General features: G+C 34.6%; 1 protein-coding gene and 1 pseudogene across 2 annotated transcripts; one reads left to right on the top strand and one right to left on the bottom strand.

Annotated features, from left to right (window-relative positions):
* The first annotated feature begins 463 nt into the window (after window positions 1-463).
* LOC114409654 lies at window positions 464-4,231 on the top strand (annotated as a pseudogene). The gene is made up of 6 exons (XR_003666160.1): window positions 464-785; window positions 1,586-1,665; window positions 2,058-2,514; window positions 2,926-3,082; window positions 3,223-3,500; window positions 3,594-4,231. The product of XR_003666160.1 is annotated as a protein COBRA-like (transcript).
* A 1,696-nt stretch (window positions 4,232-5,927) lies between these two features.
* Window positions 5,928-8,330, bottom strand: LOC114409653 (COBRA-like protein 4). Its single transcript, XM_028373181.1, has 6 exons — window positions 8,177-8,330; window positions 7,937-8,016; window positions 7,303-7,759; window positions 6,888-7,035; window positions 6,493-6,785; window positions 5,928-6,397 (listed from the first exon to the last, which is right to left on the bottom strand). The coding sequence occupies exons 1-6, from the start codon at window positions 8,325-8,327 to the stop codon at window positions 6,099-6,101; spliced, it is 1,428 nt and encodes a 475-aa protein (XP_028228982.1). The 5' UTR covers window positions 8,328-8,330; the 3' UTR covers window positions 5,928-6,098.
* Window positions 8,331-16,135: the final 7,805 nt, after the last annotated feature.

The raw sequence follows: 16,135 nt of genomic DNA, 5'->3' as shown, positions 1-16,135 counted from the left end.
GAAAACGGAAAATGAGAACGAAAGTAAAAGTGGATAAGATGGAAAAAAATCACCTAATTTTATTGATAATTAATTTTTTTTAATCTGATTTTATGATTAACAAGAGTCTTTATTACACCCATGAATTTTGCTTTCATAAGACTCTAATTCAAGATTTATAAAATTCAATTTTATTCAAACCAATGACATGATAGTAATACATTTTTTTATAGAACATTTGATTCAAAAATTTAACAATTAAAATTAAGATGAAACAAATGTATGCATATAATAACAAATATATTATTTTTAAAATTAATTTAAATAATTTCTAATTAAAAAATATAATTATGTGATTAATCACGAAATCCGGGGTAAATGAAAAAGATAGACACCTAACTCTGAATAAATAATACCTTATTGGACTCAAAAACTAACTCTCAATATAAGGGCATTCTTGATATTTGGTGTTAAATGTATCTAGCAGATCTTCCCACTAGTTTTGCTTACAGTTACACAATAAAGTCAGTGACTGACTACATGGTGTTTCATAACACTCTAAGTTCATTTCAAAACCAAAGCTTCTGCTTTGTGATGGAACTAGAGAGCTGAGAGGCCTAAACCTCTGTTTGCTCTCTCTCCTTTTTTGGTGCAGATCTTGAACTTGAGCTGCATTGTCATAGAAAATCTGCACCAAGAAATGAAACATACCATGTTACCTGCCATTGGATCTGTTGTCCCTCGTGGTGCCTTTGCAGCAGTCTTGCTCCTGTTACTGTTTTCTTTCTCCACTTTCTCTTCTACAGGTATTGGCTGTCTCATTGTTTCCATTGAGCTCAATTTTAGTTCCTACAACTCTGATACTTTTCTTGTTCTGCTTCTATGATTTAATGAGTTCCCATTTTCCATTTTCTAAAAAGGTCTGGCTCTTTTGATAGAATTGTTATTAAGGAGGTTGAAGGCAACTTGCATTGATCTCTAGATTTGAATAGATGGGTCATGGGTGGATGCTGGTTTGTTATTGTTCTAACAATAATATCCTTGAAGTCAATTTGGATCCTCACTTTTTTTCTGTCGGTTCATAGTTTTTTGTTTGGCATTTTCACTGATCAAAGCAGAAAGTGCAAGAAGGAATCAATGTATTTCTTTTTGAATGTATTTTTATTTAAATTTAAATTTAAATACTTAGCTGTTGCATAGTGATTTGGTTTATAGCAGTAGAGCTGTAGATTCATACAGTTACACCCATTAATGGATATGATAACTAATTTAGATAAGTTAACAGTTTCTTTATTTTTTGTTATTATTTGGATGTAATAATAAATCTCTCTTCAAAATCTTTAAAACGAAGAGGGAAAATGAAAATAAGAAAAAGTATAGGCTCTTAAGTCCTAACTGTTTCTTTATTGAAGCTGGAGAAAGTGTGAGGTTGCACATGAATATAAATTACATTCTTTTTATTTTATATTTTACTATATCTGTTTGGTTCTCTAATTCCATCTGGGAAGCAATTGAGTGAGAAAAATAGAGCTCTGATTTGTTATAAGTTTTACTCCATAAAGATTAATTCAAAATTCATCAATATTTTTTTCTTGTTCATTTGCAGAAGCCTATGATCCGCTTGATCCAACCGGAAATATAACAATCAAATGGGATGTCATTAGCTGGACCCCAGATGGCTATGTTGTAAGTGACCACAAATTTCTTAATGTGCATCAAGTACTCAAATATGACATGTGCCTTGGAAAATATTTATGGAATCAATAAGAACTATGTAAGACTATACTTCTTTTTAGCTTGATGGATCTTCTTAGATGTACATAATTTGTTTGAACAGGACTTAAAAGGTTTCTGATTGGGTAAATTTTAACATGGTTTAATTGGTGATTATTCTTTTAACTTATTGTATTCACCATCACTTGCACTGAAATAATGAATAACTTCACATGTCAAAGGATCAACAACCCAATTGTTTTCTATTTCTTTTAGATTCAAATGTCAATGAAATATATTGTAGCTTATACGATCTTTTCCTGTTTCTTAAAAGCATAATGAACCTTCTTGCATGGCTTGAGCAGGCTGTTGTGACAATGTACAACTTTCAACAATATCGCCACATTCAGGCCCCCGGATGGTCATTAGGGTGGACATGGGCTAAAAAGGAAGTGATTTGGAGCATGATGGGAGCGCAAACCACAGAGCAAGGGGACTGTTCAAAGTTCAAAGCAGGCATTCCACATTGTTGTAAGAAGGACCCTACAGTTGTGGATTTGCTGCCAGGAACTCCTTACAACCAGCAGATTGCAAATTGTTGCAAAGGGGGTGTCCTAAATTCATGGGGTCAGGACGCCAGCACTGCAGTAAGTTCTTTCCAGGTTAGTGTTGGTTCTGCCGGAACAACAAATAGAACGGTCAAAATGCCTAAAAATTTCACCCTCAAAGCACCGGGACCTGGCTATACTTGTGGTCCTGCCAAAGTTGGAAAACCAACTGTATTTATTACCAATGACAAGAGGAGAACCACTCAAGCCATGAGTAAGTTAGATGAAAGTTACATTGAATTAATCAAAATTGTTTACATATTCATTTGTCTTTTCTAAACTTTCTTGATAATGCAAACATCTAGATATAAGATATGTGCATATTAGCCTTTGTTATATTAATTGAAATAACTTACAAAACTGAAGTTCCTTGTAAACATCAATTTTCAAGTTATGGCAGTCCATTTTCTTCCCATGTTTTTCACTTTCAACGTGTCTTTTCCAATTCTTTTTATGATGGCAACATTGCCTTTGTTAATGAAATGGATTTAAATTTTTATCGAGCATAATTAGTTGTGATGTTCTATGAATAGTAATTTATGTTTTGTCCATTGTTCAGAAGAGTTAAGAGTATGAAATCCAAATTCTAGATTCTTTTGTACTTAACCTGCATATTTTGTGGCAGTGACCTGGAATATTACCTGCACTTATTCTCAATTCCTGGCTCAAAAGACACCAAGTTGCTGTGTTTCCCTCTCATCCTTCTATAATGACACCGTTGTAAACTGCCCAACCTGCACCTGTGGTTGCCGAAACAAAACAGAACCTGGCAGCTGTGTAGAGTAAGTCTCCAATTTATCTTTTCATAGATATTTGAAACTGTCTTTTTTTTTGTGTCTAGTAGTTTGCCAAAGTATGCTCCAAAGTAACTTTTGTCATCATTTCCCCATTCTTATGATTTGTTTTTCTGAATGTCTTGCAGTCCAAATTCCCCACATTTAGATTCAGTTGTATCATCATCTGGCAAAGCTGCAAACACGCCTCTAGTCCAGTGTACAAGCCATATGTGTCCTATTCGAGTGCATTGGCATGTGAAGCTAAATTACAAAGAGTACTGGAGGGTCAAGATCACAATCACAAATTTCAATTACAGAATGAACTATTCACAATGGAACCTTGTTGTGCAGCATCCTAATTTAGATAATATTACCCAGCTCTTCAGTTTTAATTACAAGTCACTAACACCCTATGAGGGCTTGAGTAAGTTCTATCTTTCATAGTCACATTCCTAGATGATCTTGTGAAGAAAATACCCCAATTCTTATGTTATTGATTTGCGAAATGGTTTTACAGATGATACAAGTATGCTGTGGGGAGTCAAGTTCTACAATGATTTTCTTTCTTCAGCTGGATCTCTTGGTAATGTTCAGTCAGAAATCTTACTTAGAAAAGACAAATCAACCTTCACATTTGATAAGGGATGGGCCTTCCCTAGAAGGATTTATTTCAATGGGGATAACTGTGTTATGCCTCCTCCAGATGCCTACCCCTGGCTTCCAAATGCAAGTTCTAAACTAGTTTTCTCTTTACTAAGTACAGTCATAGTCACTTTAGCTTCTTTGTTAATCTTATTGAATCAATCATAGAGATACCATCTACTCTTTTGGAGTAGTGTACCTTTCTCTTCTGCACAAGCTTTTTAAAGCTGAAGTCAACCCCATTGTCAGGAATGCATAGAAGCTGTCACTGAAGCAATAAAAAGTGTCACAGATGCATAAATGCATGCCACAAGAATTCTGTCCTTTATCATCCTGGGGATAGAATTTTACCCCCCATGTAACACATCTTTTTAGCCTGAGTTGTATAATTATTTTAAGTCACTCGATTGGATGATTATATTTTTAAGCTTATAGAATATCCAATTTGATTGTTTTATCCTTGAAATCATGAATCCAAGAAATTCTAGGTAGCACTTGCTGCTTTTGAAGTCATTTGTTAATCATATGTATACTCATTTCCCATTTTCGCAACCACAAAATCAAGCAGATGGTTTTATCAGACATGTAAAAAGTACTATTCATAAAAAAATAGTGTTTTGAATATATAAAGGAAAATTGATTTGCACATATATTCCGAGTGAATAGGCAATTTAGTCCCTGAGATTGTACCCATTTTACATATTAGTCCCTAACTTAATATTAAATTCAAAATAGTCTCTATCTTTGCATAAGTGTTGCAAAATAGTCCTTCCGTTAAATTTTAAAGTAACGCCGTTAGTGAGGTCAATTTTAGTGCCACGTGGACTATCCACGTGGCACTAAAGGATGACGTGGCATGACACGTGGACGTGCCTGATGCCATGTCATTTGATGATAACAAAACGAGTAAATAGGTAATTTAGTCCCTGACTTTGTACCCCTATTGCATATTAGTCCTTAACTTAATGAAAAATTCAAAATAATCCCTATCTTTTGCATAAGTGTTGCAAATATAGTCCCTAACTTAAAAGATGCCAGAAATCATGCTTAAAGTGTCCATGCATTGCAAAGGTTGTGCCTAGCACGATTTCTGGCAGCGCAGATTCCTCCTTGGATTCCTTGTCATATTTTGATTTCTCTGGTTTTTTCTCTTCTTCTTTATTTTCTTCTTCATTTGCTTTTTTCTCCTCCACTTTTGTTTTCCTCTGGTTTTTTCTCTTCCTATTCAAAACACACAAAAATCAGAACCCAGAATGATACATTGATGGTAATTGAAGTAAAAAAAAAAGAGGAAAAAAGAATGGTTATGCAGACCTCGCCCGTTGGTGTTGACAGCTACAGAGATAAGGTTGTTGCTGTGGATTTTTGGTTCTTTTTATTTGTGCAAGTGTGTGTGAATTCTTTTTCGTATATATGCCTCAATTGGTTCAAAACCATCAAATTTGAAGAAGTCACTCATTCTATCATCATCAAATGACGTGACACTGAAATTGACCTTACTAACAACATTACTTTAAAATTTAACGGAAGGACTATTTTGCAATACTTATGTAAAAGATAGGGACTATTTTGAATTTTTCATTAAGTTAGGAACTAATATGCAATAGGGGTACAAAGTCAGGGACTAAATTGCCTATTTACTCGTTTTGTTATCATCAAATGACGTGACATCAGACACGTCCACCTGTCATGCCACGTCATCCTTTAGTGCCACGTGGATAGTCCACGTAGCACTAAAATTGACCTCACTGACGGCGTTACTTTAAAATTTAACGGAAGGACTATTTTGCAACACTTATGCAAAGATAGAGACTATTTTGAATTTAATATTAAGTTAGGGACTAATATGCAAAATAGGTACAATCTCAGGGACTAAATTGCCTATTCACTCCATATACTCCGCAGGAAGTATTTGTAGGACTCAAATCACCTGTCTGTTAGGCACCCCAAGAACTGAGACAGGCGATGTGGGACTTTCTAATACCCCCCTCCACAGATGCCTGTCAATACAGACGAACCTACTAGAATAAGAAAGAACTAAGATGGACTATAGGCTCTGATACCATGTTAGATTTCATCTTAAAACCAATTGGCACTAAGTGAAGTTTTCCAACAGATATATAAGCTGCACCCCAAGAACTAAGACAGACGATGTGGAAATTCCTAACACTGTCTCCTTCTTTATTCTTCTAATTAAAAAACAAACCCCAAGAGAAAATGTTACTTTTAAAATAGAAGTTTTTAATGATGTGTCTGAAACATTTTTCTTTGAGTGAATATATATCAGATATATATACAAGAGTTCACAAGAAATTCCATTGTGCATATCTGCCAACTAACTCATCACTCTAAGATGTAAGCATATAGCCGCTCTTATACCTCAAAAAAGTGTTACAACCAAATGAAAGAATAATGTAAAAACCACATAGGCTGCCATCAATGTAATAGTTGTTGGTAGTTTATGGGCAGAGTTTGGCAGCATAGGATATGAATCAGGAGGTGGCAGCATACATTCATCACCATTGAAGTAGACCCTCCTAGGAAATGCCCATCCCTGCTTGAGAGTAAATGTGTTCTTGTCCTTCTTCATGAGCACCTCAGACTGCACATTCCCTTTAGGCCCAGCTTCCATCAACAGATCATTGTAATATTTCAAACCATAGAACATGCCTGTGTCATCTGCATATACACAAGTCAGAAAGCACAGGGTTAAGAAAAACCTCTTTAAGGAGCTCTAAGATTCAACCTTTTGGAGTCCATTTCAAAGAACTCACTTGTGGATTCATAGGGAAGAAGTGGCATGTATTCAAAGCTGTAGACTTGGGTGACATTATTGAGATTAGGGTGCTGCACAACAAGAGACCAATCGGTGAAATTCAACCGATAGTTGAAGTTGATGATGGCAATCTTGACACGCCAATAGTCCTTATAGTTGTCTTTCAAATGCCAGTGCACCCTGACATGACACAGGTGGTGTGTGCATTGTAATAATGGTTTTGGTGTGAGTGTGATGTCTGATTTTTGGTGAGGTGACGTGACATTCTGTTGCAGGATCTTTGAATCTTTCCTGCATGTCCATCATAATAAGGTATCAAAATTGTATGTCATTACTAATACTAATTAGGAGGAGAAAAGACTAATGTAATGTAAAATTACAAGGGTGGCTTACGTGACACAAGTATCGTTATTTTGACAACCACAAGCACAAGGTGGGCAACCTGTGACTTTGTCACTGTAGAAAGATGACAAAGAAACACAACAGCTTGGATTCTTGGAGGCAAGAAACTGTGAGTACGTGCATGTCACATTCCAGGACACTGCATAGAAAACCATAAATAGAATCATGAAAGAATTTAATTAGCAAATTAACAGTTAAAGGTTGTTTTACACTATCATTCAATCATATACTATTGCAACTTTAAATGCTATATCTAGGATGATTTCTAATTAGTTGATATTGTAAAGATTTTAAACTGTCAATGCATGAAAATAAACTCAATGTAAATACTAGCAATGCAATGGTAACCTTAAAGTCATAGAGAGATATATAGTGAATGGAGGGAATTAGTATGGTATGCACATACTCAGTGCTTGCATTTTTCGCCTACGATCTTCTGTGAGGATGGCAGTGGATGGAACAATCTTGGCTGGGCCACATGAGTATCCTGGTCCTGGTCCTAGCAATTTGAAGTTTTTGGGCAATTTGACTGTCTTGTTAGAGGTGCCAGAGAGGCCAACACCTATCTGAAATGCTGAGACTGCACCTGAAGGGTTCTGCCCCCAAGATGTAAGCACACCACCCTTGCAGCAGTTTGTGAACTGCGTGTTAAAAGGAGCTCCAGGTAGCAAGTCAACCACTTGAGGGTTCCTCTTGCAGCTATGAGGAATCTTCAACTTGAACTTTGCACAATCTCCTTGTTCTGTGGCTTGAGCTCCCATCATGGCCCAGATTATTTCCTTCTTTGCCCATGTCCACCCTAGTGTCCACCCAGGATTCATAATATTGCGGTATAGTTGGAAGTTAAACAATGTCACAGTGGCCTAACAAAATTCAGTACAATCATAACATATTGATCGGTTTGAGCGGAGTATAATGTGAGCATTCTTTGTGAATCACATAAGGCCAGCAATTTCTATTTTCTGGGGACCTTTTGATATTCATAATTTCAATTTATCACAACAAAAAATCCATTTAAATTATGAGAGTTTCGAAGTTACCAAATAACCATCTGATGTCCAGGACATTATATCCCATCTTATTGTCACGTTCCCGGTTGGATCCAACGGATCAAATGATTCTACAAGCACAATATAAATAAGTTAGAATGATTCCATGAGCAACAAGTCTATATATATATATATATATATGTGTGTGTGTGTGTATATATATATATGTGTGTATATATCCACAACACTAGTTTGCCACGTTTTGTACATATATATGGGCATGTAATTTACCTGCTGGAGAAATTAAGACGAGGTATAGAGCAATTAAGGCAACCAACTTCAAGCATGTAAATGTGCTCTTTGGCTGCTGTTTACCGTTAACAAATTCCATGCCTGAAGATGAAGTAAACAGAATCACTAGGCCTAGTGTGGCACCCAACATGCTAGAGAGCAAATGTACTAATGTATTTATGACAAGATATTATGAACTGGTTGGATATGTTATCACCTAGTAGTTGTTAGGTCCTTGTGATACCATCTTCATAAGAAATGTTCTGTCTGCATCTCTCTTATCAATTGCATGCTTGCAGCTAGATCTCCTCCAATATCTACGTGTTTAAACAAACATAGGCAATTTTTATGTTTGCTCAGGACACATCATGGGGTAGCCAGTTTTCACTTACTTTTCGTTCATGAAACCACTTGCTTCAAATTATTATTATTATTCTCTTAGAGGAATAATCATTACATCTTAAAATAGTTATTCATCTGAATATAGTTCGTGTCTGGGGTTATACATCAACATCTATCAATATAATTGTTTACGTTTGCTGAACAAATAGCTAAATCATCTATTTTCACCACGATAAAATATGGCAATCAACCCATGATATGCCTCAGGGAATATGGTATAGAGTAACCATCCTGGGATTGATTGAAAACAAATATAATGCTACCCGACCGAACCAGATCCTCAAACTAGTAGTATAATCGTGCAACACATTTAAAATCAACTGATACATTGAACAAATCAAATGTAGCCCATGGGTCTCAATTGAAGTTATTGGGCCTTAGTCTTTTTTTTTTTCAAACCTGATTATCTATCACACAATTCATTCATGGCTTTAATAATAATAATAATAATAATAATAACAATAATTTGAATTCGTTGGAAGACTGGGGAAAGTCACAACTTACAGGCGTTCAACTGAAATAGGCAAAAATGAAATGAAAAAAAGTGATTGAAAAACTAACTGTTAATTGGTCCTCAATTATGGGTCATGGGAAAAATTTGGAGTCACAGCAAGTTAAGGTTCGAGTTGGTTGAATATCCAAAAGTTAAAAAAATATGAAAATTTTATAACAAAATAGGACACAGGTTAGGTGAGTCAGCTTTTTAAGTGATTTATGGTGCACCAGAACAATATAACTCATTATTGTTAATTATGGTTATTTTTTGGCCAAATGACCTTTTTGATCCCTTACTTTATATTTTAGTTTGATCTTTTATCTTTTAAAAACTTCATTTTAGTCTTCTATCTATTTAAATTTGTTCAAAATAGTCCTTTCGTCCATGTAAAATTGATGATGTTAATGAAATAAAAATATTAACAGCTAAAAATTCTCACAAAATGTAAGTTTCTTCTTCATTTTCTGCTCTGCACTGCCAATGCCACCTTCGTCACCACCTGACATGCACCACCCCAACTTATCACCACGCCGCACACACCATTATCACCCACAACCAGCGTGCAGCCAACTACCACAATCTTTTGATCCCATGCAACCAAGCCAAACACCACCACCATCAACCGTCAAGCCACCATCTCCCCTTAAATGTTGTTGCACATCCAATGACCACCATAACCACTCAAACGTCGCCAACCCCAAGAACCACCGAAACCACCACATCGTGAGCACCACCACCATTAACCTTTGCCACCCAAATCTGCCCAAAATAGTGAGAGAATCCCTCATCCATCAACCAATTGTAACCCAAACACCCTAAAAAACACTATCGTTGTCCTGATCCACGGTGCCACCATAAACATTGCCAAGATGAACTTCTTGAACTCCTTCTCCTTCCAGCATCAAATCCTTTTTCATCAACTTCCTATTCATTACACCCTTAAGCGGACACAATTCACCCTTATCGCCACCACATGCAATGCTTTCGCTGAAAAACATGTTTGTGAGTTTCAAATCTTCACAGCCACAATAGTTTATGATTTGCATGAGCAATCATGAGATTTTTGACCCAAAAGGGGATTATGATTCTGAAGGATGAAACTTCTTATTTTTCATTTTGTGACGGCTTTTAGCCGTTGGTATTTGAATATCATTAATGGCATCAACTTCAAACTGACAAAAGGACTATTTTGAATTAGTTTAAGAAATAAAGGACTAAAATGATCTTTTTAAAATATTAATGACCAAACTGAACAAAAAAAAAAGATAAGGGACCAAATAGGTCATTTGGTCTTATTTTTTTTTCAAAACTAGTTTTTTTAGCAACTTTACTTGCAAGTATATGCTAGTTGTTGGAGAGTGTGCAACAAATGCTTTGTTGGAAAAAAATGTGTCTATTCATTGTTGTAACCGAAGTGAGTTTACTTGTGTATTTTGATTTAGTATCAAGTTGCTTATGTGTCACAAAATTACACACACACACACATATCTCTTATATGATAAACCAATCAGATTGATGTTATGAACAATTTTTGGTTATAATAGTCAAACAAGATGAAGATCTGATCCAAGTTCTTAAAACACTACATTAGTGGGTTGGAAACTAATATCACTCAACACTTATCTACTTCTCTTGAAAACTCAAATTCTGAGAAAAATTTTAAGACAATGTTTTCTCTTAGAGTTTCCTAGCATGAAAGGTTATACTTCTAGCAATAATGGATAGTCATGTGGCTTCTTTTTTTTTTTTAACAAAATGAAATAATTTATTTTGTTTATTTTGCAACAGTAATTTAAAATGTTAAAACTGAAGAAAATCCCATCTCTATAATGTTTTTGTTAGAGAAAACACACTTCTTTATAATGCACAATAACGAGAAAACACATAACTAAAGAAAAAAAGACAACATCATAATGAAAATAGGAAAATATCATACAAATTTGTTTAATGTGGTTCAGATCCTCATCTCTACTCATCCACAACCTCATCGCAAGTTTCCTAGACAAAGTTGTAAACCCTCTCACTTAGGATAGTGACTTCCTCTTCAGGCTAGATGGTTCTTTTCATCTTAAGAACCTATATATATAGACTTAGCATCCTATTCTTAAAAGAGGAATACAAATATCTAATTAACAGATAATATCTTTAAATCTAAACAGCGTCATAGAGATTAAGATAATTTCTTTTAAAATCTAAATATTATCCTAGAGATTTGAAATTAAAAATTTGAATTGTTTCCCAACAATCCTCCCCTCAATTAAAATTTTCTAATGTCATCTTCGATCATCATGGATTCTCATCACGCTTTTGTTTTGTGATCTGCTTTCCATGAGTATTAGATGGTGACACTTCTGGACTTGTACTGCAAACTACTGCCATTAGAACACACCACTTGACTTTCACATTGTTAAGAAGACTTTCGACACAAGGATCCCACATAGATCCACCATCAGCTTCAACACTCTTCTCTTTTTTGGTCATCAGGCCACAAGAACTATAGGCTCTGATACCACTGTTTGGGAAAAACACACACATCTTTATTACACACAATGATGAGAAATCACATACTTGAAGAAGAAAAAACAAAACCATAACCAAATAGGAAAAGATCACACAAATTTGTCTAATGTGGTTTGGAACTTCATCCCTACATCCACACAGTTTATTTTGTTAGTATGGTTCAAGCCCTCATCTCTACATTCATGATCTCAAATTTGTTTAATGTGATTCAGACCCTTATCCCTTCATGCACAACCTTATCACAAGTTTTATGGACAACCTTGTAAACCCTAACCTCACATGACCCCTCTTCAAGCTAGGTGGTTCTTCTCATGTTAAGAACTTCTATATATATACCTAGCATCCTAATCTTAAAAGAGGAAATAAATAACTTCATAGAGACTAAGATTATATCTTTTAGAATTACACAATATCGTAGGGATTTGAAAGTTACAAATCTGAATTGTTTCACAACAGCCTTATGTGTGAAAACAATGTCTTCCAAGGTTATTTTGATGATGCCAAAGAATCAAGAGTTAAGCAAATTCCAAAGATTCAAGAATCAAGTTTCAAGAATCAAGATTCAAGAATAATCAAGATCAAGATTCAAGACTCAAGATTCAAGAATCAAGAGAAGACTCAATCAAGATAAGTACTAAAAAGTTTTTCAAAAACATTGAGTAGCACAAGAAGTTTTCACAAAATCATTACTGAAGAGTTTTACTCTCTGGTAATCAATTATCAGAAGGTAGTAATCGATTACCAGTGTTTTAAAACGTTAAGATTTCAAATTTCAAGAGTTACAACTTATGTTTAAATAGTTTTAAATCATTTTAAACTTGTGTAATCGATTACACAATACCTACAATCGATTACCAGAGCCTCTAAAGGTTTTAATTTTCAAAATTCAAAATGAAGAGTCACATCTGTTGATGTGTAATCGATTACACCTCAATGGTAATCGATTACCAGTAACTAATTTCGAAAAATGAATTTCCAAAAGTCACAATTCTTCAAGTGACTTGTTTTTGAAGATTTTTTTCAAAAGTCACAACTTTTTAAGTGACTAGTTTTAAAGAAATTGCCAAGAGTCACAAACTTTGACTTGAGTCATCAAGAGATTATAAATATGTGACCATGGCATAAATTTAATAACAATCTATCTTTCAATCTTTTTTCAACATCATCTCTCAACATCTTTCAATCAATCTTTCAACAAGTTTCATAACAAGTTCTTTACAGATCTTTCTAATTCATTTTCTCTTCATCTTTCTAAAAGTTTTTGTTCAACACTTTCTCTTCCAAGAAAAGTTCTTTAATAAAAAACTTGTGTTATTCATCTTTTTCATTCTCTTCTCCCTTTGCTTAAAGAATAGAAGGACTAACCGCCTGAATTATTTTGTGTCTATCTTCTCCCTTACAAAAGATTCAAAGGACTAACCACCTGAGAATTCTTTTGATTCTTCCATTCCCCTTAAGCAAAAGATTTCAAAGGACTAACCGCCTGAGATATCTTTTGTTTCCCCTTACAAAGATTCAAAGGACTAACCGCCTGAGAATTCTTTGTCCCAACACATTGGAGGGTACATCCTTTGTGATACAAGTAGAGGGTACATCTACTTGGGGATTGTTATACTGAGAACAAGAGAGGGTACATCTCTTGTGGATCAGTTCAAGTGGAGGGTACATCCACTTGGTTATTCAAAGAGAACAAGGGAGGGTACATACCTTGTGGATCTTTGGCTTGTAAAGGATTTTACAAGGTTGAAAGAAATCTCAAGAACCGCAGGTTGCTTGGGGACTGGATGTAGGCACGGTTTGTGACCGAACCAGTATAAATTTTGTGTTTGTCTTCTTCTTCCCTACACTCTTTAATTTCCGTTGTGTTCTTTTATTTTCGCTTTACTTTTGTCTAAGTTATTGTCTTTGTTCTTTACATCCTCACAACTTAGTAGTAAAGCCTAATTGAATCTAGTAACATTAAGAAGGATAGATTTTTAATTAGTCAAGACACATTCATAATTAATTCAACCCCCTCTTCTTAATTATTCCGAGGCCACTTGATCCAACATTATGTATATATTAGATGAATATTAGGTTTAATTATACATTTGATCCTTATAGTTAGACAAACTTTTCTTTTTAATCCCTACACTTACAACTATCTGCTTTAGTCTCTATACAAACACTATTAGTTTCGTTTTGGTCCTTGTCATGAAAAATAATTTGATGTCATTAAAGAATGCGGAAATGATGTTGATGTGTGTTACACTTTATGTTTTAGTCTCACACTTGCACTATTTTTACATTTTGTTTCCTATAGTTGCACAAACTTTACCTTTTGGTCCCTACATTTAAAAAGACATCAAATTTAGTCTCTTAACAAGCACATTAATGTCGTTAATAATGGATGAAATGGCACTAATGTTGCATTTACATGAGTTACATTGTAAAACTACTCATTTCTATCCCTATACATTGGAAAAATACTTGTTGTAACCAAGTTGGACAGTAGAACCTTTCATATTGAAGGAGACTAAACATAGTTTAAATTGAACAAACCAATATAAAATTGTTTTATCGTGTTTATCTCTTTTTCCTTAATGTGTTTTATCTTGGAAGAAAGCTTTTATATCAATCAAACAATGCTTTGTGAAAAGTTATCTTGAAATGCACATGAACACTTTTCAGACGGTGGCTAGTATGCATAAGGCAAACTTTTTACGCATGGTGCGAGAGTAATTTATATTTGTTAGATATATTATTTTTTAATCTAAGGCCAAGATTTTTCCTTCTTTTTCTTTTTTCTGTTTTTTCATTCTCATACCCTTCCTAATTTATCCTTTTGTCCTCATCTTTCGCTGCAACAACATTACACCACTATCGCTGCAACCATCAAGGGCCTATGGAGATGACACCACTGCAACTACCACGGTGATGACATTGAAGGAAGCAAACAATGACGAAACTAGTGCAACCACCATGGTGACACCTTTTCTCAAATCTTAAAAACATATGCAAACAACCTTCTATTTCTCAAATTGGAAAAAAATATGATCCCCCGTCTCGGATCTGAAAAAACCTATAATTGCCTCCCTTTCTCATTGTCAACTTCTCTCCTCATTGAAAGAACAAAGAAGAAGAACAAAAACACAATATTCATAAATTGATTTGAGAAAGATCCAAAAACATGGGTGACAATCAGAAACAAAAAATAATAAGATCAAGAAATACAAAAATGATAGATCAAGAAAACCAACAACAACAAAAAATCTCAGATCCAAAAACACATAGCAGATAAAAAACTAGATAACAAATCAGATCCATAACTTCGTTGCAATGCCTGCAACAATTGTTGTTGCCACCTCATTCATGTGCAAAGGTTGGGTTCTCACTGTTGTTTAGCTCTACGACGACATTGTTAGAACCTAAGACATTGAACAATGCAAGGTCCCTCAAAATCTTTGTTTTTTATGATAACGGATGCATTAAACTTTGTATGAACTAATGAATTTATCTAGGGGATACAACAATACACCATCCAATTGATTGAATTGTAATCTCTTAAGCTTATATGATACATTCTCTAAGTGTCCACAAAGTGGAACTTGATTTATTAAAGTTAACATACAATGTCCAATATGCTGTGAAGAAACAACCATCGAAATGCATTATGAAAATCAATACCAAAGTACTAAGAAGCTTTGCATGTCCAAAAGGACATAACTAACTTACATAAATGCTTTATACTGTGTTAGTTAACTTCCATATGATTACACAGTACACATGGAAGCATCTCGAGGATTATTGTTGTTCTAGAAACTCTTATCATTTGAATTATCCTCTCGATGATCGATTTGAAATTTTCCTAATATTTGAATTTCAAGTTTCTGTGTTCTTATAGACAGAGAAGGAGAATATTCTGGCAAGAGCCCACAATAGTACAAGTAGTGGAGCAGATGATGTGTTGCAACAAAAAGCAACTATACTATTAGTTTCCTCTCTTTCTCCTCTCCACGCTACCACATAGCAACCTTGACAGCACAGAGACAACGATCTTATCAAGGAAGGCTCTAATCTTGTAACAGATACCTTCACTGAAGTCTATAAAAGGAGTCTCAAGGCTCAACACAAAATACACAATTGTTATCAATTTTCTGAAGTACTGAAACTCTGTCAAATCATTGGATGATCATATACTTGTGCTTAAAGAGTCATTCTTTACTTTGTAGAGCTATTTGTTTGTATTCGAGCTACATTGTATATCCTCTCTTTAAGAGTTTTGAATCTTCTAATATTTCAAATTGTTGTTTGGAATGTCAGAAGTGACTTAGTGACAAAAGAATACCTAAGTGTTTGTTAATCTCAGTGGAAGATTAAGGGTGTGCCAAGAGTGATCTTTAGAGAACACTTGTTGTAGACAGAAGTGGCAATGTATAATACTTGTTTGTAGTCCATTTTGTGATTAATGGATCTCATCAAGGATTTGAAGAAGAGCTGAACATAGCTCATGAATTTGAGTGAACTTGTATACTCTAGCTTTTGATATAACTTGTTTTATC

This window comes from Glycine soja, chromosome 4 (genome assembly GCF_004193775.1).
Source record: "Glycine soja cultivar W05 chromosome 4, ASM419377v2, whole genome shotgun sequence".
NCBI classification, from domain to species: domain Eukaryota; kingdom Viridiplantae; phylum Streptophyta; class Magnoliopsida; order Fabales; family Fabaceae; genus Glycine; species Glycine soja.
The sequence above is the reverse complement of the archived record's forward strand: the minus strand, read 5'-3'. Positions and strand labels throughout refer to the sequence as shown.